The sequence below is a fragment of the Oreochromis niloticus genome, linkage group LG15 (assembly GCF_001858045.2).
Source record: "Oreochromis niloticus isolate F11D_XX linkage group LG15, O_niloticus_UMD_NMBU, whole genome shotgun sequence".
In the NCBI taxonomy this organism is placed as follows: Eukaryota; Metazoa; Chordata; class Actinopteri; order Cichliformes; family Cichlidae; genus Oreochromis; species Oreochromis niloticus.
In genome coordinates, this window is record NC_031980.2 from 6,840,350 (window position 1) to 6,862,526 (window position 22,177).

Genomic DNA, 22,177 nt, shown 5'->3' on the forward strand with positions numbered 1-22,177 from the left:
AGGAAGATGATAAATGTGCACCTACATTAACAAGGCGTTATTTTTGATGACATGAAAGAGGAACTAATAACAAAGATACTGTCAGAGAATTGTGTCCTAATATGGTTGTCATTGTGTAGAAGGAGCTAGACAATTAGAAGATTTATTTTCAGCTTTTGTAATTTTACACTGCAAGCATAGCCAGCTACAAGTTCCTGTTTTTATAAGTTTAGCAGGACTGCTCACTTCTGCTTTTTACATGCTTTGTACATCGTTGTTCGTTAAAGGGTCACACCATAAATAGAGCGACTGAAAGACTGAAAGAGGTTGTGCCATAGTGATCGGAAGTGTCACACACACATACAGTCCCTTAGAACTTCTGAATGACTGTGAAAGGAACATTAATACTGAAAATATGCCATTTTCAAGCTGTTACTACTTCAAAGTTGTCGGAAGTCAGTTGTTGGTGCTTTATATCTACATCATTACCATCAAGTTTGCTGATGGCACCATGGTAGTCGGACTCATCTCAAGGTATGCAAAAGAGCATCTCTCACCAAGAACTGAGGCAGTTCAGAAGGAACATGGTAGTCCAGCATGTTACTAGGAAGAGATACTTCTTAAAGTGGCCGTGAGCATAGCTTATGTAAGAACAAAACAAAACACAGTTGCTTTGTGTATTGTATCCTTCTATCCCAAATTATTCATTTATTTGTTTATTTATTAATTCATTCATTTATGTGTTTGACTCTGGATGGGTTTCATTATTGTTCCCAACTTTTGAGTTCAGCTTTGATTTCAAAGAGTTGCCCAGGGCGGCATCGTGGTGGGGGCGCAGTGTTGGGAAGGTTACTTTTAAAATGTTTTCCACTACAGATTACAGAATACATGCCCCAAAATGTATTTTGTAACGTATTCCGTTACGTTACTCAATGAGAGTAATGTATTCTGAATACTTTGGATTACCTAATATATTATCATGCTTTTTCCAACTACATGGATGTACTATTGCTGTGTGATTTATTACTATTACTGAAGGTCCGCGACTCCGAACAGTAGTAAAGGGACCTCTGGCTAATATGTCGGGTTCCGTGTCAGGCTCATAGCCGAAAAATAGCTTTACTTTGTTGTCTGGGTCAAATTTGCTTGCGAGAGACAGAGAGAGGCGTTGAAAGGCTGCTCCAACTGAACTTATTGTTTCGGAGGAAAACACAAACACAGTGTACAGTTGAGTCTTAATAGCGTCCTTACAACTGGGCTCGTCAGGCACTCTTCTTGGCTGCAGTGGTTATTATTATATTTACATGCTTCCAGTTCCTGTTTCTGCTCGGTGACAACTTGTACTTTTCCACTCTCCTTTTTCTCCCTCCTCGCGCTCACAGACACGTAACGGGTACGGCAGTCCATTCTCCCTCCACCATGGACTACACTGCCCATGAGGCTACATTCTTTAGGGCTATGCCTGTAGCATTCTGCCTATTGCCCTCATATTAAATCATTTTTAAAAATATTTCTTCACGTCATTATGGGACGCGAGATTGAGACACAGGCATTAGGGCCTCTTAATGCGTGTTTTGTTTGGGTTTCCACCGGTGTGGAATTACCAAAAATAGAGAGGGTATAACCTAACATATTGTGGCGAGCGCAGACAAGGAGGAGACAGAGGTGTCGTTTGGTCTTGCTTCCCTGAGTTGCCAAGGAGCACAGCTGTTTATTTTCCAACAGAAACACACAGCCGCTTACCCAACTGCTCGGTATAGCTTAGCACAACAACAACAACAAAGGTCGTGTCCAAATTCATGGGCTGCATCCTCCGGAGGCCGCATTTGTAGACCGATTACGTCACGGCGACGCGCTGAAGGCTGTCCAAATTCGTAAACTCCTCTGAATGCAGCCGACAAATGCGTCCTCCTTTTCCCTGAATTTGAAGGATGGGTCGGGTGTGTCCTTCGTGGCCCACCATATCCCAGAATTCATAGCGCGGCCCAGCCAAACTCCAGTTTCCAACAATGGCGGCCGCTACTAAGTTTTAAAATTACTCTTACTAATCTTTCTGAGTCACAAAATAAATCTCCGCTACATACAGTACAGTATATAGAGAGACGAGACGACGAGGTTCCAGTTACAGTAAGTTGACAAACAATAAATATAAGATATAAGAAGACTGCTTCCAAATAGAGCACATTTCATTCATAATGTTGTAAATCCAAGCCCATTATGTATTCATGATTTGAATCCTGGGTTGTGCGAAATCCCAGAAATAGACCCTAGACAAAACGAATCTGTGAACTAAGGTGTAGGTCTATTAAGTTATGTTGTGGTGATCCTCGGTTTGGGGGATGGGTGTTCATACTGGAGTGCAAAATTAAAACCAATGGAAGATGGATAAGAAAAGTTAAAAGCCATCAGGTGCGCAGTTTAGAAAAAAGAAAAAAGAAGAGGAGGAGAAACGAGCAAAAGATACAGGTAAGCAGATGTGTCGGCTGAAGATCAGAAGAACGGGAAATGATTCATAAGTTTGTTTTGTTAGGATGACTTGGTCAACCCTTGTTTAAAGTACAGTTGTGGACTTTTATTCTCAAAGCATTTCATGTGACCTTAAAGCTCTCAACCTCTGACTGCCATATGAGTTGGTTTAGCTATAAGTCCTGGTGTGTAACTGTGTAAAGTGTGAGGAATTTATTGACAGTGGGGGTTTGCCTGAGAGTAAAAGTTGACTCAGTAAGATAAACAGGAACCCGCAGTTCCAAGCCTGGTGGGAACAGTCCCCCCAGACTGAACAATAGAATTAGGGGAAAACTACTGAAGAGGGGTGACACAGGGCAGCCCCCCACTTGCTCTATATAGGTGTGTGTATGAGGAAAGATCCTCAGATCCACTTGATGCTTGCTGTGACTGCATGTAGTAGGATCTCCCAATGCGCATTGGTAATAAAGCTTTGATAAAAAATACTCCAGCCTTATCTGACACTTCTTCTCCAGCTGGGATATCAAACGGATCGGTGCGGTCAAGAAAAAGTAAACCTCAACAGTAGCTTTGTTTATGTCAGCTCCTGAGATGTGCACCTCCTTGCTGCTTATTTTAAAGTTAGTGTTTAGTGTTGGTCATGACCACAGCAGACCCGAAGACTTGCAGCATCCTTTATTAGGACTTTCACAGTTGCTCTTACAAATACTTGGCTGCAGCTTACCAGCTGCCAGCCACACACCAACAGCAACCTCACAGGACCCAGTACAATATTTAAGTCGGCAGGGCATGATTGCGAATGTCGTGTAGGTGCGTCCGCCTTCCGTGCACGGCACCGCAGACCACGCCCCGCCACATACCTCCATCACCCGACTAAGGTCAGGGAGCTATCCGGCCGAACCTACTCCCCTCCCCGCGAGTGGGAGAGGGAATCAGCCCGGACCATCGGTGCCCCAAGCCACAGGTCCAGCGACAGCTCGGGCAACCCGCCACTTCTCCAGTGGCGACAGTGAAGCTGGTCCAGCGGTTGGTCGCGTGGCAAGCAGTTGCAGTGCATCGTCGGCGAGCCGAGCCTCACAGGCAGCCAGGTGGGCATCTGGCGCGTGGGACCATGAGGGGCTCCGGCCTCTGGTGGAGGTGAGGCTGGTCTGGCCCACACGTTGACCTCAGGCTTACGTGCAGGCTCCCCTGTCACGGGAACCTCCATCTCCTCGTGCAGCTCCTCCTCTACTCCCGGCTGGAGCAGCCTCTCGTGTGCCTCCTCCTCCATCTCCAGCTGGCGAGGTGCCTCACGCACCTCCTTCACCTCTGGCACGTGCGGACTCTCGTGCACCTCCTCCACCTCCAGCAGTCATGGAGCCTTATGCACCTCCTCCATTGCTCCCAGCTGGAGGATCTCCCACCCGGCTACTCCACCACTCCTTCACCGCTTCCTGTCGGTGGCCGGAAGAGCTGCCTGCTCCCGCTGTGTGGCTGCCATTTCGGCCAACGTTCTTGCCAGCTCCTTCTTTCAGGTGTGTCCGCCTTCCCTGCACGCACCGCAGACCACGCCCCGCCACAAGCTTGTCTTGTTGCTTCTTTACAAGCTCATTTTGTTGGGCTCTGTTAAGCACTTTCTCTAGTGTTAGATCGGAGTCCATTTGTAACTGTTCTGACGATAGTTTGCCTGTCAGGCCCACAGGAAGTCTGTCTTGCACCATTACGTCATGCAAAGTCCTGTATCCACAATGTTCTGCCAGACAATGCAGTGCAGTATGGAAGCTGTCGATTGACTCACCCGTCTTTATCACTTTTCCACGCTCGGAAGCTCAGTCTCAATACTGAAATCATTACTCTAGTCCGATCATCTTCTCACTCGCCTTCTTTGAGCCAATCAGCCTCCGTTTCGCATGGTTTCAATTTTTGCTGTCAGTCATTCTCCTTTTCAGAATCCCTTTCCATTTACCAACCTCCTTCCCATCTCCACCTTAGACACCTCAGCCAGAGCTCCATCCAGCCTCAGTCATCTTCACCACCACCAGTGTCTGGAGGGTCCTGTCCTAAATCCTATTACTGCATGGATTCTGTTCTTCCATGATGGGTCATCGGAGTATAATTGCCTAGTACATTAGTTGCTCTTTCACAATAAATCATGTTTAATTCTTCCAAGTGATTTTTCCTTCTTGAAATGACACATGTATCAGATGAATGAGAGGCGAAGAGCCTGTGTATTCATTTAACAGCTGCATGTAGCAGGAGACCAGTTGACTCAGATCTGATTTGGACTGATGGCTGTATTGTTTTAAGGCGTTGGATCTGTATCCACATGGTTTGAATTGCAATATCAAGCATTGGGGTCACTAAAACTACATTTATGGTGCTGATTCAGAATCAGAGAGACTTCATTCCAGAGGGAAATTTACTACCAGACAAAATTTTGTGTTTTGAGTATGTTTATTTTGTTTGCATGTGAGAACTTTTTGAATTTTGCATTTTTGTCACACAACATATTTGAATGTTTTTCAGTGCCAACATTGAAAAGAACCTATATTATAATGTTAGTAGTTTTTTATGAAGGTAGGAGTCTGCATCCATATATACTGCACTCGATGATATTTAGATTAACATTTTACATTTTCCTACAGTGTCATATCTGAGTCATCATACGCAGATGTGTGACCTCTGTAATGACGAAAAATCCATAAAACATTGGCTCTGGGAATCCTGACGCCTCTTGTACTGGTTTGTCTAAAAGTGGTGTCTCTTCTGTGGAAGTTTTCAATACATTTCTATGAAAGGTAATCTGCCACCTCTTACTGGCTGTACCTTATACACAAGTCTTGTATTCCCCACTTGTTCCAAAACCACATTCAGATCAGCATCCCAGTAAGTACAAAGCTCTCTCTCCTGATATCAAAGACAATGTTATAACTAAAAGTAAAAGAACAACAATCCTTGAATATAGAATGCTTTAAAAATAAACAAGAATTCAGAAAGAAAAGAAAAACAAAAAAGAAAACGGAGATTATACTATATGAAGTAATAAAGTAAAAATCGTTTCCATGTTCAATTCAATTTAATCTGTACATTGATTCTTTTTAATGCTTTTCCTTTTTTCTTTTCCACAAACATGTATTTCCTTTGTCTGAGGACCAGCTGTAATCGGCACACAGCTGATTTGAGGAGAGATGTTGCGTAACATCAAAGCTGATCATTACAGCAATCAACAACAGCCTTCTTTGATAATGTGGTGGCGCAATTGAGGGATAACCGGGGATGGTAACTAAGATGTTGACAACGCCACCTGGGGGAGGGAGTTACAACCCAGGAAAGATTTCTCTAGCCAATTTAAATGTTACACTGGCTACCAAAGCCCACAGACTCGTTATTAACGGCAGAGGTGAGGCAGGTGAATTTTTACAAATCAAAGTTTATTAAGAAGAACTACTAACAACATAGAATTATAAAATCAAAAAGGCACCTAAGGTAGCAGGGTTGAGACGGCAAAATAGTTAATTAAAACACTTTATTAACAACCGATGATTAAAACAACCAGACTCCCTACCACGATGCTACCCTAAAAACAATCACAACATGATAAAAGAATAACTAAACAAAATGGTGGAGACCGGCCACTTGAGGAGGCAACCTACAGGGAGGAGTGCCCAAGGGTGCCACCAATTACTCACCCGTGTGATTTCACTGCAGACCTCACTCACACTAAACTCTAAATGGTGCAATCTACCTATGCCCGGTGTGTACACTCACATGCATCGAGGAGGGGATTCCACCTCACGTGCCTAGCCCCTCAACAAGCGGCCGCACCTCCACTAAAGCAATAAAAGAAAGGATAAAACAAATTAGTAAAAGATCTACATAAAACAAATACACCCCAAATTACTGTTCGTTATAAAAGCATTGCATAACAAACAAAACAGCATATGACAATACAGCAGCAGTATAGTGCACACCTGCAACAAAAGAGGGAAACAGTTGTCAAAGTCCACCCTACTACATGCCACATTATGATGAACACATGAGTCCCACTTACCACTCTCTAAAGGGCAATACTAAACTGAGTAGCTTTCCTTGAGAGATCTGCAGCGCTTAGCTGCCTAATGCTCTCAGCCACCTTGGATGGACAAGACTGCCAAATGCCTCCTTCTGGTAGTGAAGCGCTACCAGAAGGAGGTTGAGACAACCAGGGCTATGTACTAGAAGTGCTCAGTTGTGATCAATGTGGCAATTCCAATGAATAGCAACATCAGGAAAGAATACGAAAACTAAAGAAGAAAAATGTTCAAAATGTGCCCCAGTTGCTTTTGGAGCATTAAGAGCTGTAACCTCTGTGTTGTTACATGAGTGACCTTTGAAAATTTTAGTTAGCTTTATATACACTGAACTGACACCAGTTTGCCTCTTTTTGAGAGTCCGTCAGGACAGTCGTGACTTCAAGACTGCTGCACTTGTCTCTGACTTTAGCTATATATTCTGTTCAGTTATCTATCAGATGTTTTGGTTGGTTGGTTTTATTATACTTCATATATTAATTTTTGCCTGTTTCATATGTAAGAGGTACCGGGTTGCAACGCCTGTGAACAGTTGTGTAAAATGTACCATGTACCACATGCCTGAAAAAACCCCACAAAGGTGACAAAAAAGGTTGAATCCTCCTCAGCTGTATTTTATTAACTAATTCACTCTCAAAATTGTCCCTCTTAACATTTATCCAGCATCACCTTGCTGTATATATGTTGTCTCTCTAGACATCTTTCAGGATAAACAAAACACAAGAATGACCAAAACATATTATCAATTTGATACAAAACACATCTCAAGCAAACAAATTCAATATCCCAGACTGACAGTAGCTATAATATCACCAGAAATGCCCTTTTTACTCAAATATTGAAGACGTTTTAAGACACATCGTACTGTACAGCAGTATGTGAATAGATGCAGATTAAACATATACATTTAACCATTTTTTACACAAATTTGTACATATCAACTTTTAGCCCGAATATATCTTCCATGGGGAAACCAAAGTAAAATAAAAAACATGTACACACCAGATACCTGTAAAAACACAAAGACAAATATGACATGAAAGACGTGGCTTTTTCTCGCTGAATCCTCTAAAGCTACGACAGAGACCAGTGGGACTGACGCCCCTCCTTTGTGACATCTCAGATAATGATCCATGGAAATCTAAGTCTATGTAAAGGGGTCTGAACATCTAGAGTAGCAGGTAAATGAGGAAACAAAGAGCTGATGCCATTTTTGAAGAGACTCAAGAATCAGGGTCACTGTTTATAAAATTTCCATTCCAGCTATTTCCAGACCCAAGAGTGCTGTGGCCACCCAATCTTAAATCAACGCTATAATCAAAATGCAAGAGAAACTGATGTATTTCCTTAAACATTTGTTAAAAACCGAAAATACGAATCCTACTCAGTCATATAAGTGTTAAGCCCCATGTCTGACCCCCTGCCACCAGGACACAAGCTTCAATACAGGAGCAGGAGCTTCCCTCCATAACAATAAATGGCTTTGTACAGCCATTCTTTGTTTCCCAAAAGCCCCCTCTGACATGAAAAATCAGTGAGGTTTATTTGGGCTTTTTTTGTCACTTTAATTTGCAATTTCTTCTACATTGTAACTATTGGTTTAGCAGTAATTGTTGTGTTTTCTATGATTTAGATAAATAAGAGAAATAAAACATTTAGAAAGACTCAAAGTAATTTAAACATTTAATTGTATACAATACGAGTGTGGGTACTGAGAACTGTAGCTTCTGATAAATATGAGCAAAATGAAACAGATAAAAGAACAAGCCTTTGAGCAGTTTCACATACAATGATTGAGTTTCCATTTCCAGTATCCATTTCTTTGCCTACAAAATGTAACACTGAAACATGTTTTGCAAAGCTGGAGTCTAGCTTAAATGTTCTTAGGCTGGGCATGGTATAAATGAAATTACTGTCTAGTCTAATCTGTTACAGTTGAGATGCGCTCCAACCTATCTGTTACAAACACCAGCGTACGTGCTGGGCGCACGGCCATCGATACAAAAGTCCTTTGGATCCACTTGATTATTATGCTTAGCCCTCTCGAGGGAAAGTCAAAGGCAGGGAAATTTAAGTCTGAGTCATAGCATGAAATGGGGCTGATAACAGTTAAAGACATCAGAACAAAATATATGTATGTACAGTGTATTATACAATAACTTAAACAATGTTGAGTGCTGAATGAATGTTTCTTTTTCAACAAACATATATTTTCAAACGTCTGTCTGATGATCAGCTGTAACCAGCACACAGCTGAGATGTTGCTTAACCTTAAAAATTTATCATTACACCACCAATCACCAACAGCTTTAAAATGGAGAATACCACAGATAGAGAGCACCACACCCTGTGTGTAACAGTAGGAAAGAGGAGATCTTTTGACCAAAAAATACCTTTCTAGCATGACATGGGGAAAAACACATCACCAAAGAGCTTTCAGCTTTGAAATATTACTTCTGCACTGACATCTCTTGACGAATACAGATTTTGAGGAATTCTGAACTTCTGTATTAACTGTTGAGCAATTTTTTGGCACCAGGTGCCCAAACGCTTAGAAGTAAAGGCATACAGGAGTGGATTCACGGCACTATTTACAAATGTTACTGATCCAAGAATGCGCCAGCTGTCTTCAAAAGTCTTCTGCAGGTTCTCATCATTTGAGTAAATAGCTGCCACACCCAGCACAGTTACGGTACGATATGGGATCCACAAGACAACAGAAGTCACAATAATGCTGGTAATCAGTCTGGTGGTCCGTGGATTGTTGAACAAGGGTGCCTGATTTACTTTTCTGTAGAGACTGATGTATGAAAAAACAATGGCACACAGTGACACAGTTCCTACAAGAGTCTCTGTCAACACCACAGCCATCCTCTGCCCCTTGGAGGCGTATTGACTACTGCATGTTAAAAAGTGCAGTCTTTCCACCGGCTGTTGAAAGACTAAAGCAGGAGTGGACAGGATGATCACAACCAGCCAGAGTGGAACCAGCAGCTTCCACGCTTTAACTTCATGTAACCTCCTCTCAAGGTACACTGCCTGAAGGTATCGCTGGACACTCAGCGCAGTCACAGTCAGCAGGCTGCTGAAAATGCTGCAATACACAAAGTACATTATGAGTTTGCAAGAAACCAGGCCTAAGGTCCAACTATTGAGGAAAGAGTAAATCAATACTGGTGTGGTAAGCATGCAGAGCAGGTCTGAAACAGCCAGGTTCAGCATCAAACTTTGACTCAGACTGGACATGTTCTTCCAGTTTGGCTTGAGAATGATGACAGCGATGTTTCCAGGGAATCCCAGCAGGAAGCAGATGGACAGCACCACTGCACCAATCGCACCACTGGACCAGAAAGAATTAGGTAAATATCCAGGAGTGGAGGAAATGTTCAAGGTTATCACAGTAGAGTGGAGTTGTGCCATGCTGCAGGTTTGCTAACAATGTCGCGCACTGAGCAAGAGATGATGATAAATATGTAGTCAAATGAGTGAAACAGAAACTAATAACAAAGACACTGTGACGCTGATGCAAATGACAAAAACCAAAAAACCAAATTAAATATAACATTTGCATTCAGTGTAGGATTTTACATGTCATGGCGCTTTCTTTTCTTGGAAACAACAGTTTTCTTAGGCTATTTGCAGTCAGTTTGACATGATTCTACTCAAGGAACAGAAGTTGACAATTTGAAACTAAGACGATGACATCTCCATATGATGATAACATGAAATTAAAACCACTGGAGCAGAACATAAATAAACCTTGAGGTGAGATTATTTTGCAAACTGTTGTTCACACAAAAATGTGCTAAATAAAACTGCATTAAACCCTTCTTGCAAATTCTTTAGGTATTAATAGACTTGTAGTCAAGACTGCCTAAACCAGGGGTCAGCAACCCTGGGCACGCGTGCCAGCTGTGGCACGCGAAGGGTTAACTGATGGCACAACCATAGCTGGACTGGCCATTGATGGTGATTTTTCGTTTTTATGGGCAGATGATTATCTTTTTGTAACGGTATAAACAATGAAAGGTGGTGGATTCGCCAGATGCCGGCCGATGTGTAAAAATAAGTCAGTTGTTTGGTGGTGGCCATGGTGGAGCTTCCACAGAGGCCAGCGGGTGGATGAGGGAAAGGGGAGGCAGGAGGAGAGACCCCAGGCGGCCGCCGGTCCGAGTGTCAGGTGAACTGAACTTCAGGTAAGAAGTTATGACCTGCAGTCTATCTGGGTCACATATAAAACAAGTTTAGGTGTGGTTTATTTTCATTGTGCTGACTTTTTACTGTCAGTTACAATAACTCGTACTGCGTACTAGCTAGTATGACCGAGTTTCTATACAGCTGGCTGGGTGCTATGATGTCTTTATGCTGCAGCTGCTTCTTCTTCACTCATTCTCTCCCCCTCCTGTTGCTACTTCAATCATCGAAACTGATCAATGATCAGCTGATCGGCTTTTCTGACGCAAGTCCCGTCTCTCTTGTTTGTTTATCGCCCACTTTGCGCCAGAAAGAGGAAACCAGCAGATGTCGCGCTAAACAACAGCAGCACGTTTAAGCGTGATCAGCTGTTGTTAGAGTTTATTTAATATTAATTTCTAGTATCAGCTGATGTTTGCTGGAGCCACAGCTGTAAAAGCTGCTGGTCGTGTTATCGGTTTGGATATGTGGTGAGAGGGAAACATGAAGATGAAACCAGGAGATGTCCTTACTGAATCATCAGAGCTGAACAGGTGATGGACAAACAGGTTTACCTTTTAGGTGACATGGATGAGTTGAAGGGAAGTTATGAACTGTTTTTGAGAGACAAATAACACCAGGATCTTTTTTTTATGTAGCTGACAGCTGGTAAATTTATTGCTAATGCAATCATATGCACATTGACTTGTGAGGAAATTATAGATGGCACTAATCATCAAAAAGGTTGCCTACCCCTGGCCTAAACCAAGACCAAGACAATACCAAGACCAGAGAGTATCGAGACCAAGACAAGACCAAGACCAAGACAGACCGAGTCAAGACCAAGACAAAGTCGAGACGAGACCAAGACCGAGACCGAGACAAAAAATCTTTAAACTGCAGCCAGATGCTGCTTCGTTTACGGGTGTCGGGCATATTTATGTGTTTTTGCGATGCACTCGCACAGCCCTCCTCACCTCTGTCTACTGTCTCACTCACTTACTGAGAGGACAGACGCACGCTCCACTTGACTGTCGCATCTCTCACCCTCTCTGTTTTTCACATAATGATATTATCCTATGTCCTCGCATGTGATTGGTCACAATATGGAGGGATTGGAGCATAGCTGAGTCACTGTGTGAGAGCTGAGCAGCGAAAGGAAATTAAGTGAGGAGCCGGCTCTCACTCAATGGGAGTCGACTCTTCTGATTCACTACAAAGCACTCTCTAAGCACGGCTCTTAGAGCTGACGCTGACACAACACATCAATCGAACGTTACGTTGTGTGTCATGGATACTGTTGACTCCAAATCTCCTGACCACTATCTCGATCGAGACCGGTCTCGAGACATCCAACTCTAGGTATTAATGCATGTAATACACATCATTTACTATTCAAATGAAATTTATGCACAAGTTCAATAAGGAAGATCTGTAATCACTCATCTTGCTGCTTTCCTGGATGTTCGGCTGCTTTTCTGTTCTTTTAATGATTACCACTTTTTCACGTTCAGTCTCAATACTGAAATCATTACTCTAGTCCAATCATCTGGTTTCAGTTGTTGCTGTCAGTCATTCTCCTTTTCAGAATCCCTTTCCATTTACCATCCTCCTTCCCATCTCCACCTTAGACACCTCAGCCAGAGCGCCACCCAGCCTCAGTCATCTTCACCACCACCAGCGTCTGTGGGGGTCCTGTCCTAAATCCTATTACTGCATGGATTCTGTTCTTCCATGATGGGTCATCGGAGTCTAATTGCCTAGTACATTAGTTGCTCTTTCACTATAAATCATGTTCAATTCTTCCAAGTGATCCTTCTTGAAATGACACATGTATCAGATGAATGAGAGGCGAAGAGCCTGTGTATTCATTTAACTACACCTTGGTGTGGCAGGAGACCAGTTGACTAAGATCTGATTTGGACTGATGGCTGTATTGTTTTAAGGTTTAGGATCTGTGTCCACATGGTTTGAATTGCAATCTCAAGCAGTGGGGTCACTAAAACTACATTTATGGTGCTGATTTAGAATCAGAGAAACTTTATTCATTCCAGAGGGAAACTAACTCGCCCCGTTAGACTTTTTTTTTTGTGGGTTGTGGATGTCTATGAGCACCCTAAATGCAGCGCCTGTACCAATGAGTCCACTAAGCCCAAAAAGTAATGGAACCAGTCATCTGAACTGGATTTAAAAATAAAAAAAACCCCACAGTAATAACAACATTAAATTTGAGTTTTTAAGACTTTTAATTTTTTGTATCTTTTGTTTTTTTAATTTTTTTTTTGCTTGTTTGAATGTTGTATATCTTTGTGAAACTTTGGATTATTGCCAGATTTACAAATTAAATTACAACCATAAATATAAAATTTGACCAAAGCTAGAAAAAAAGGTTGTGTTGTTGGAAGATAATTCAAGTAGGATGAGATGTTAAAAGGAACACACATCATTTTAATTTGATTGAAATTTCTGACCACATGAAAATAGTGCACCATCTGCTGGTCACTTAACTCTTAGCCTCACTGTAAAATGCAGACAGTGGCATCTCTCCCCATCACTTTGCAATGAATATATCATAGCAATCAATATATACTCAACACGTTTCTGTAGACGCCGATGTATGAAAAATGACATAAAATGACCGAAATCCTATCAGGAACTCCTTCAACAGCAAAGCATACTCCGGCCCTTAGAGCAATAGTGAGATTTGCAGCATGTTATTACTTTTCTTTTACCGGAAGAACTACCAAAACGGGAATAGACAGTATCATTGTGACCTGTCAGAGTGGAAGCAGCAGCCTGCTTGCTCCAACTTCATGTAACCTCATCCTAATGTAGACCATCTGAAGGTAACGCTGGACACACACTGCAGTCACAGTCTGTATAAACACTGCAGTAGCCGAACTACGTTATTAACTTTTAGGCTGGAGGTCCAGCTGTAAAGGAAAGAGTAAAACCACACTTGAATGGTAAGCATGCACAGCAGGTCTGACACAGCCAGGAAGCAGGTAGACTTTACCGCTATAGGAGGAGGAGATGTTGGGTTGAGTTGTTCCTTGCTGCAAGGAGAACACCTGGAAGTAGAAATCAAACATCTTTAAAAGTTGAACACTAATTTTCATACCCACATATCTATGGCATAGAATTGGATAGAAATGTTCTACTTTTTAACACTTTGTTGCACATGAAACTAACATGAGGACATCTCCATCTGATGATCATATAAAAAACCTCCAGAACAGAAACTAAATGAGCCTCAATGTGGGACTTTTTTTTTTTTATTGCCAACTTCTGTTTACACAAAATGTGCTTAATAAAACTGCATTGAATCCATCTTGTTAGAAACCAAACTCCACCACTAGAGGGTGGTGTTGTAAAAAGAGGAAGCAAAATGCTGTTGAGAGATACTGTTAAGATGGGGAAATGATAAACACACGAGTCCTGCTGCATTATGTAAGTTTACGTTTTGCATTCAGGACAGGGTAGAAGCTTGTGTAATAAACTGACTATTGCTGCATGTAGCAGCAAAACTGGCTGTTAAAATAAAGCTGCAGGGGTTTCAAAAAAGGGATGCCCTTGGCTCATTTAAGTGGCATTTGCATGCTCATCAAACTTAAGTCCAATCGCGCGTTGCCACTTCTTATCTGGTGCGCGTCTTTTATTTTAACAGCGAATCGCACCTGCGGACCACTTATGTGCACCCCTGTCTATAGACTTTTTTGTTATAGATCAGAGTGCGTTGCAGATTTCTGAGGACCTGCATGAAGCCTGTTCTTGCGCTCCATCTTTTTGCTTTGAGCCCACGATGTAGTAGTAGAATGTAGTTGTTTTTTTATTTTTATTTTATTGACAAGGCAGACAAAATTGTATGTGTTTTGAATATGTTTATTTTGTTTGCATGTGAGAACTTTTTGAATTTTGCATATTGTAACACAACATATTTGAATGTTTTTCAGTGCTAACAAAAAAGAAAAGAACCCATATTATAATGTTTGTGGGTTTTTATTAAGGCAGAAGTCTGCATAAGCCCTGTATTCCCCACTTATTCCAAAAACACATTCAGCTCAGCATCCCAGTAAGTACAAATCGCTCTCTCCTGATATCAATGACAATGTTATAACTAAAAGTTAAAAAAAAAACAACAACAATCCTTGAATATAGAATGCTTTAAAAATAAACAAGAATTCAGAAATCCGTCATGACAAAAAACAAAATAAACCGGACATAAATATATAAAGTAAAAATTGTTTGCATGCTCAATTCAATTTAATGCATACATTGATTCTTTTTAATGCTTTTCCTTATTTCTTTTCCACAAACATGTAATTCCTCTGTCTGAGGACCAGCTGTAATCGGCACATAGCTGATTTGAGGGAAGGTGTTGCTTAACCTCAAAGTTTATTGTTACACCAGCAATCGCCAAGAGCTTTCTGTGATAAATAGAGCGGACGGCACACCGTGTGTATCAGTGGGATAGAGGAGATTTTGATTTAATTTCCCAATCAGCTTTTGTCATTAATTTGCTTCTTCTGTAGTGGGAGCTGTGGACATAGTTTGGGAAATTCTGAATTTCTGTATGAAAAGTTGAGCAGTTTTGTTGCAGAAGCTGGACAAACGATTAGAAGTAAAGGCATACAGAAGTGGATTCAGAGCACTGTTTACAAATATCAGTGCTCCAACAATGTCCCCAAAGTCATCACAAAACTTAAGCAGATGCTCATTCTTTAAGAAAATAGCTACCAAGTTCGGTACATTCATGAAAAGATATGGCATCCACAGGACAACAAAGATCACAATAATGATCAGTCTGGTGGTCTGTGGATTGTTGAAAAATGCTGTCTGATTCACTTTTCTGTAGAGACTGATGTATGAAAAACAATGACAGAAAGGGACACAGATCTTACAAAAGTCTCTGTCAACACCACAGCCATCCTCTGGCCCTCGGAGGAGCATTGATTACTGCATGTTGTCTGTTTCTGATTTTCAGATAACTGTCCAAAGACTAAAGCAGGAGTGGACAGGATCATTGCAGCCAGCCAGAGCGGAACCAGCAGCATCCTTGCTTTTACCCGATTTAAACTCCTCTGCAAGTATACCACCTGAAGGTATCGCTGGACACTCAGCACAGTTATAGTTACTAGGCTAATATAAAGACTGCCATACACAAAGTATGTTATGAGTTTGCAGCCCACCAGCCTAAAGGTCCAGCTATAGAGGAAATAGTAAATCCACAGTGGAAGGGTAACCAAGGAGAGCAGGTCTGACACAACCAGACTCAGCATCAAACTCTGGCTCAGACTGGACATGTTCTCCCAGTTTGGCTTGAGAATGATCACAGCAATGTTTCCAGGACATCCCAGCAGGAAGCAGATGGACATCACTACTGCAGGAACCAGACCGCTGGAGTCCAAGGAAGGATGAGGTGAATCCCCAGGAGAGGAGGAGATGTTAGAAGTAACCGTGGTGGAGTTGAATTGTGCCATGCTGCAAACTTGCTGATCGTTCTGCACTGAGCAGGTGATGATGATGATAAATGAACAAGTCATGAACATGAACAAGTCGTTACTTTTGATGAAGTCAAAGAGGAACTAATAACAAAGATACTGTGATGCTGATCCAAATATTTGCATTCATTGTTTCAGGATTTTTGCCTGACTCTTTCTATAAATCTTTGCATTTATTTCCATTTATTAATGTCCCATGGTTTGTCAGCTAACCAAGTCACCAAAGTTTATGTACGGGCACATGTTAGTTCACATGCCCGGGGCCAAGACATGCTCTTTCTACCTGATGGGGCTGACCCACCACCAGAGGGTGTAATATTCAATGATGTATTGGTGAAAATCCCAGACAGAAAAGTACCATATGTGCCCATCCCTGTGACTAACAGTACAGACCACACCATTTATCTGGAGAGCCGTAAAGTGATTGGATACCTTGAACCAGTAAAGACTGTATACGCAGCTGGCATCCAGACTAAAGTAAACGAGCTGACACAAGAGAACAAAAATGGTACAGAGCAAAAGTTACACAACCCGAGTAACACACAGACATGAGAGAACCAACAGAGACCAAAGTCATCGAACCCACCAGTGGACCTACAGCATCTGGATGAAAGTCAGCGAGCGACTGCAAGGAAGATGTTGCGAGAGGAATGTGAGGCGTTTGCATATGACATTGACGATGTTGGCTGCATACCATCCCTGAGGATGCATATAAGCCTCCATGACACAAATCCGGTGAAAAAGACTTACATGTCCATCCCAAAACCTCTGCACAACAAAGTGAAAGAGTATTTGCAAGACCTGCTTAACAAAGGCTGGATCACACCATCACGGTCCCCCTACTCATCACCTGTGGTGTGTCTCCACAAGAAAGACAGCACCCTTCGCCTTTGTTGTGACTTTAGGGAGCTCAACCGCAAGTCAGTCCCAGACCACCATCCAATACCAAGGATCCAAGACATGTTGGATGCGCTGGGTGGGAGCTCCTGGTTTTCTGTGTTAAACCAGGGTAAGACGTACCACCAGGGTTTCTTGGATGAAGAAAGCCGCCCCTTAACTGCCTTCGTCACACCCTGGGGGCTCTATAAGTGGGTACACATTCCCTTTGGCCTGAGCTCCGCACCCGCTGAGTTCCAGAGGAGCATGGAACACTGTATGGCAGGCCTCAGAGACACTATCTGCCTCCCATACCTGGACGACAATCTGGTGCACAGCAGCAGCTTTGATGAACACTTGGAACATATCCGCCTTGTCCTCCAGCGTTACAGAGAGCATGGTGTTAAGTTGACCCCAAAGAAATGTGAACTGTTCAGGCAAAGTGTCAAGTCTCTCGGCAAGCTGGTAACGGGTGAAGGCTACACAGTGGACCCGGCAGAGTTGGCCCAGGTGATGGCGTTAAAGGAAAAGACACCTGCAACCGTCGGAGAGGTACGTCAAATGCTTGGTTTCCTCTCTTATTACAGGCCTTTCATCCCCAACTTCTCCCGTGTTGCCCATCCACTCCACAGCCTGCTCAGTCCTCCATCTTCTGAGAACTCTGCTCCAGTCTCAGCCGACAAGTCCAAAAAAAGGGTGAAGAAAAGTAAAGGCCTCTTACCATCACGGGCGCCCATTCAGTGGGCAAGCTCCCACCAGGAGACATTGAACCAGCTTGTAGATGCACTTACAAGACCCCCATTCTCGGGTACCCCGACTTCACAGAGCCTTTTGTGTTACATTGTGATCCATCACAGGTCGGGTTAGGTGCTGTTTTGTATCAGCGGTAGCAAGGCAAGATGAGAGTCATAGCATATGGCTCCCGCACCCTGAGTCCAGCAGAGAAAAAGTACCACCTGCACTCTGGCAAATTAGAGTTTTGGGCCATGAAGTGGACGATTTGTGAATGTTTCTGGGATTATCTGTACCATGCCCCATCGTTCGTGGTGTACACGGATAATAACCCACTAACATATGTGCTCACTACTGTAAAGCTTAACGCCACAGGTCACAGATGGGTCGCGGAGCTGGCCAGCTACAACTTCACCATCTGCTACCGTCCGGGCAAGACCAACGCAGATGCTGATGGGCTGTCGCGAATGCCGCTGGACATTGACAGCTACATGAAGAGCTGTACAGCTGAAGTTGGACAGAAAGCCATAAGCGCATCAATGGAGTCTGTAACGGTGGAGGAGAGAGACCCTTGCCAAGGCGTTAGAGTTATCCAGGAGAGTGCTCTGAAGTTAATCAAAGATTCTGACACTACCCAGTCTTTTACACCAGACCAGATTCGCAGAGCCCAGGAAGCGGATGAAGTTCTGGCAAGAGTGCTCTAGTATAAGTCGCTGGGTAGAAGACCGAGTAGAACTGAGGTGAAGTCAGAGCATCCTGCTGTAGCTGCACTACTCAAGCAGTGGTTGAAGCTTCACATCGACCAGAATGGTGTCCTGCGTTGCCAAACATCACGCCGAGAGCAGCTACTGGTCCCTAAAGCCTATCATCCCCTGATTTTTAAACAACTCGACCAAGACATGGGCCACTTAGGGGTGGAAAGGACACTCGACCTGATTCGAGACAGGTTCTACTGGCCGCAGATGGCGAAAGAGGTTGAACACTTTGTTGCAGAAGAATGTGAGTGTCTTAAGAAGAAGAAACCGAGTAAGCAGACCCGTGCACCTCTGTCCTCGATCCAGTCCACTTACCCATTCCAGCTGGTGTCCACAGACTTCCTTCACCTGGAAAAGTGTAAGCAGGGCTAGAGTATATACTTGTTGTCATGGATCACTTCATGAGGTTTGCCCAAGCCTATGCAACAAAGAACAAAGCAGCTAAAACAGTTGCTGACAAGCTCTTCAATGACTTTGCACTCAAGTTCGGCTTCCCGACCAGACTACACCACGACATGGGCAAGGAGTTTGAAAACAAACTCATGGCAAGATTGAAAGAACTCTCTGGTATCCAGGGCTCCCACACGACACCCTACCACCCACAGGGTAATGGACAGGTGGAGAGATTCAACCGCACCCTGCTGTCCATGTTGCGGACCCTGGAGGACAAGGAGAAGGATGATTGGAAAGAGTCGCTAGCTAAAGTCGTCCACGCGTACAACTGTACGAAGAATGAGGCAACAGGCTACGCCCCATATTACCTCATCTTTGGACGTTCCCCACGCCTGCCCATCGACTTGCTCTTTGACCTGAAAAGGGATGAAGCTCATGTGGACTATGATGACTATGTTAGCTGCTGGAAAAAGAGAATGCAGGAGGCGTACACAGTGGCTTCTCAAACTGCTATCAAGGAAACTGCTCGAGGCAAAGCATACTTCGACAAGAAAGTTAAAGGGAGAGATCTTCAGCCTGGGGATAGAGTGCTCCTCCGAAATCTCACTCCTCGAGGTGGACCCGCAAAGATCCAGTCCTTCTGGGAGAACCAAGTCTACAAAGTGAAGGAGAGGAAAGCAGATGACAGTCCAGTGTATCTGATCAGCCCTGAAAATGGTGAAGGCAGAGATAAAGTGGTGCACAGAAATCTCCTACTGCCCCGTGACTTCCTACCATTTGAGAAGCCATCAACACAGACTGTTCAGCCCCAAAAAGACTCTCCAACTGTGACAAGGAAAAAGTTCAGACCTCCGCGTAGACAGCTGCAGCCAGGGAATGGCGACACATCGGATGATGACGACAGTGGCACCTACCAGTGGTACCTCAGGCCGGTTCCAGGGAGACGACAGAGGCAGACTCCGCTTAACCCTTTGGCAGAGTCCTTCCAGCCTCATCTGAGTCTCCACTGTCAAGAAGAGGATTTGCCACTACAGAGCGAAGAGGATTTGCCACTACAGAGCAAAGAGGATTTGCTACTACAGAGCGAAGAGGATTTGCCACTACAAAGTGAAGAGACTGTGCCTGGGCAGATCGAAGGCCCTGACCCTGACATTGACAGGCCACTGAGTGGTGATGCTATGACTGACATTCTAGCTGCAACTGGTGGTGAGACTGAGTCTGTGAGGCAGCGACCTCAAAGACAAAGACAGCAACTGACTGTACTGAGCTATGACACTTTAGGTCAGCCAACTTTGGTTAAGAGGAACTGTACAGTGACTATGGCTCAAGTTGGGGTGCTTCAGCACCCCCAAAATGAATCAAAGCACCCCCAAAGATTTCTTACTTTTTTTTGACAATATTTGCTGTTTGTGTGACACACTACTAAAAATATAAAAAGCATACAGTACTTGGTTGAGACGGAACATTTTAACAACAAAAGTATAGATAACCCCTCCCCCCTCCCAAAATGGTTTGTTCCAGCTCGCCCCCACTCTGGCTCTAGGGTCGTTGCTGCCAGAGCGATGGTGGCTGAGACGCAGTGGAGCGGAGGTGGAGTGCCTGGATTAAAACAGGACATATTAGCAGCATTTAACCTTCAGTTACTCTTTATGTAGTTAGATAGGAGTCATGTTTCTTTTTAGCTGAAAAACATTACACCCAGGTAACCTGCAGTGTTGAACACTTGTTTTCCAATGATGTTTGCTACCCAACAATCCGTCCTACTCTGTAGTAAATTCAGCGACATTTGACCGTCCTGTTGCTCCCACTGAAATGTATACAGCCTATTTAAAATCTAAAACTTAAAATTGTCCGTAGCCTGCTGTTGTTACCACTGTCCTGTTTGAAATGGATACTAACTAGCTAACTGACTGAATGCCCATTAACCTTATAACTCCTGTTGTGTGTGTGTGTGTGTGTGTGTGTGTGTGTGTGTAGAGAGAGACAGCCAGGTTCATAATGGATATAAGGAAGTTTTTTCAAAAACAGGAGCCACATTCAGGTAAAAGTGTAAGAACAAATGATCCATCAATAAAGGATAATGTTGGATCAGTGTTTCAATATTTTATATCTTTTATTAGATGTTTATGTGGTTTGGTTATTTGCCTTTTGGTTGAAAGTACACTGAGAGAGGACTTTTCGTTAGTGATCTTAATAATTTTTTTTTTCATATTAATGTAATTTTTTCATCTAATTGAATACAATCTATTTGTGTATGATTGTCAGTCCAAAGAGGGAGAGAGGAAAGAGGGGAACGTGAGGAGAAAGTACAAGGTCAGGAAGAACCAGGTAAGAAAACAGACAGGGAACAGTGACAGGCAAAACAGAAACTATTAAACTGACGAAGAGAAAAAACCTGATTTTACTCACACAATCAGGAAGTTGCGTTCTCCCTATATTAAAGCTGCTATACAGAATCTGCAAAACAAACTGTGTTGAAACATTTTTGACCCTCTTTAACAACATTCCAACATAACATTATCATTGATTGGGGAGATTAAAATTAATGATATATTTTTATGTGGTTCAGCCACAACTTTACTAAAACCTCAGCCAGTAATAGGTAGGCCAACTTTTGGACTGTCCAGTTGTCTGTATGACTGCCGCATACAGACCTATGCGGCAGAGAAACACTTATCAGTGTTTCTCAAACTTTTTACAGTGTGTACCACCTGAGAAAAATGTCAAGCTCTCCCAAGTACCACTATGAAAGCATGAAACTCATAAATCTTACAGCACAAAATTAGTATTATTAAATTAGTTAAATTAGTATCTGCAGTAAAGATTTTTTCATACATTGTATACATTCTACCACAGGCAAAGTTGCCTCCATTTTTATAGTTTTTTATTAATATTTTGTAATAATTTATTCTGTTTTGGGAGTGTTTTTTATGTATCTGTATTATATTATACATACACATTAAAAGTGAATCTCTGTCCAAAACATGCACTCAGTTTACTTCTTACTCACTATGAGCATCATTTAAATAACCTTTATCAGATTTGATGGTTTTGTTACAGACTTCTCAAAATAGTGTTTTGCTTTTCTTTCACAAATGTGGGGGTTGTGTTAAAATGTACAAAACAGTGATGTCATTTTTTTGTGACGAGGACCCAGGCAGAGAGAGACTTCATGAATTTAAGAATCTTATGATTTAATAAAGAAATTTGCAGACTTGCACAAAGATGGTAAAATTATGATGACTGATAGCGG

The 22,177-nt window shown here is 42.8% G+C and overlaps 1 protein-coding gene across 1 annotated transcript; it reads right to left on the minus strand.

The window, feature by feature from the left end:
* Positions 1 to 8,583: 8,583 nt before the first annotated feature.
* LOC109194733 (leukotriene B4 receptor 1-like) lies at positions 8,584 to 9,925 on the minus strand. Its single transcript, XM_019345490.2, has one exon. The coding sequence runs from the start codon at positions 9,912 to 9,914 to the stop codon at positions 8,931 to 8,933; it is 984 nt and encodes a 327-aa protein (XP_019201035.1). The 5' UTR covers positions 9,915 to 9,925; the 3' UTR covers positions 8,584 to 8,930.
* Positions 9,926 to 22,177: the final 12,252 nt, after the last annotated feature.

Bases quoted from the DNA above. Each gene is read 5' to 3' on its own strand.
- LOC109194733 (XM_019345490.2), bottom strand. From the start codon at position 9,914: ATGGCACAACTCCACTCTACTGTGATAACCTTGAACATTTCCTCCACT.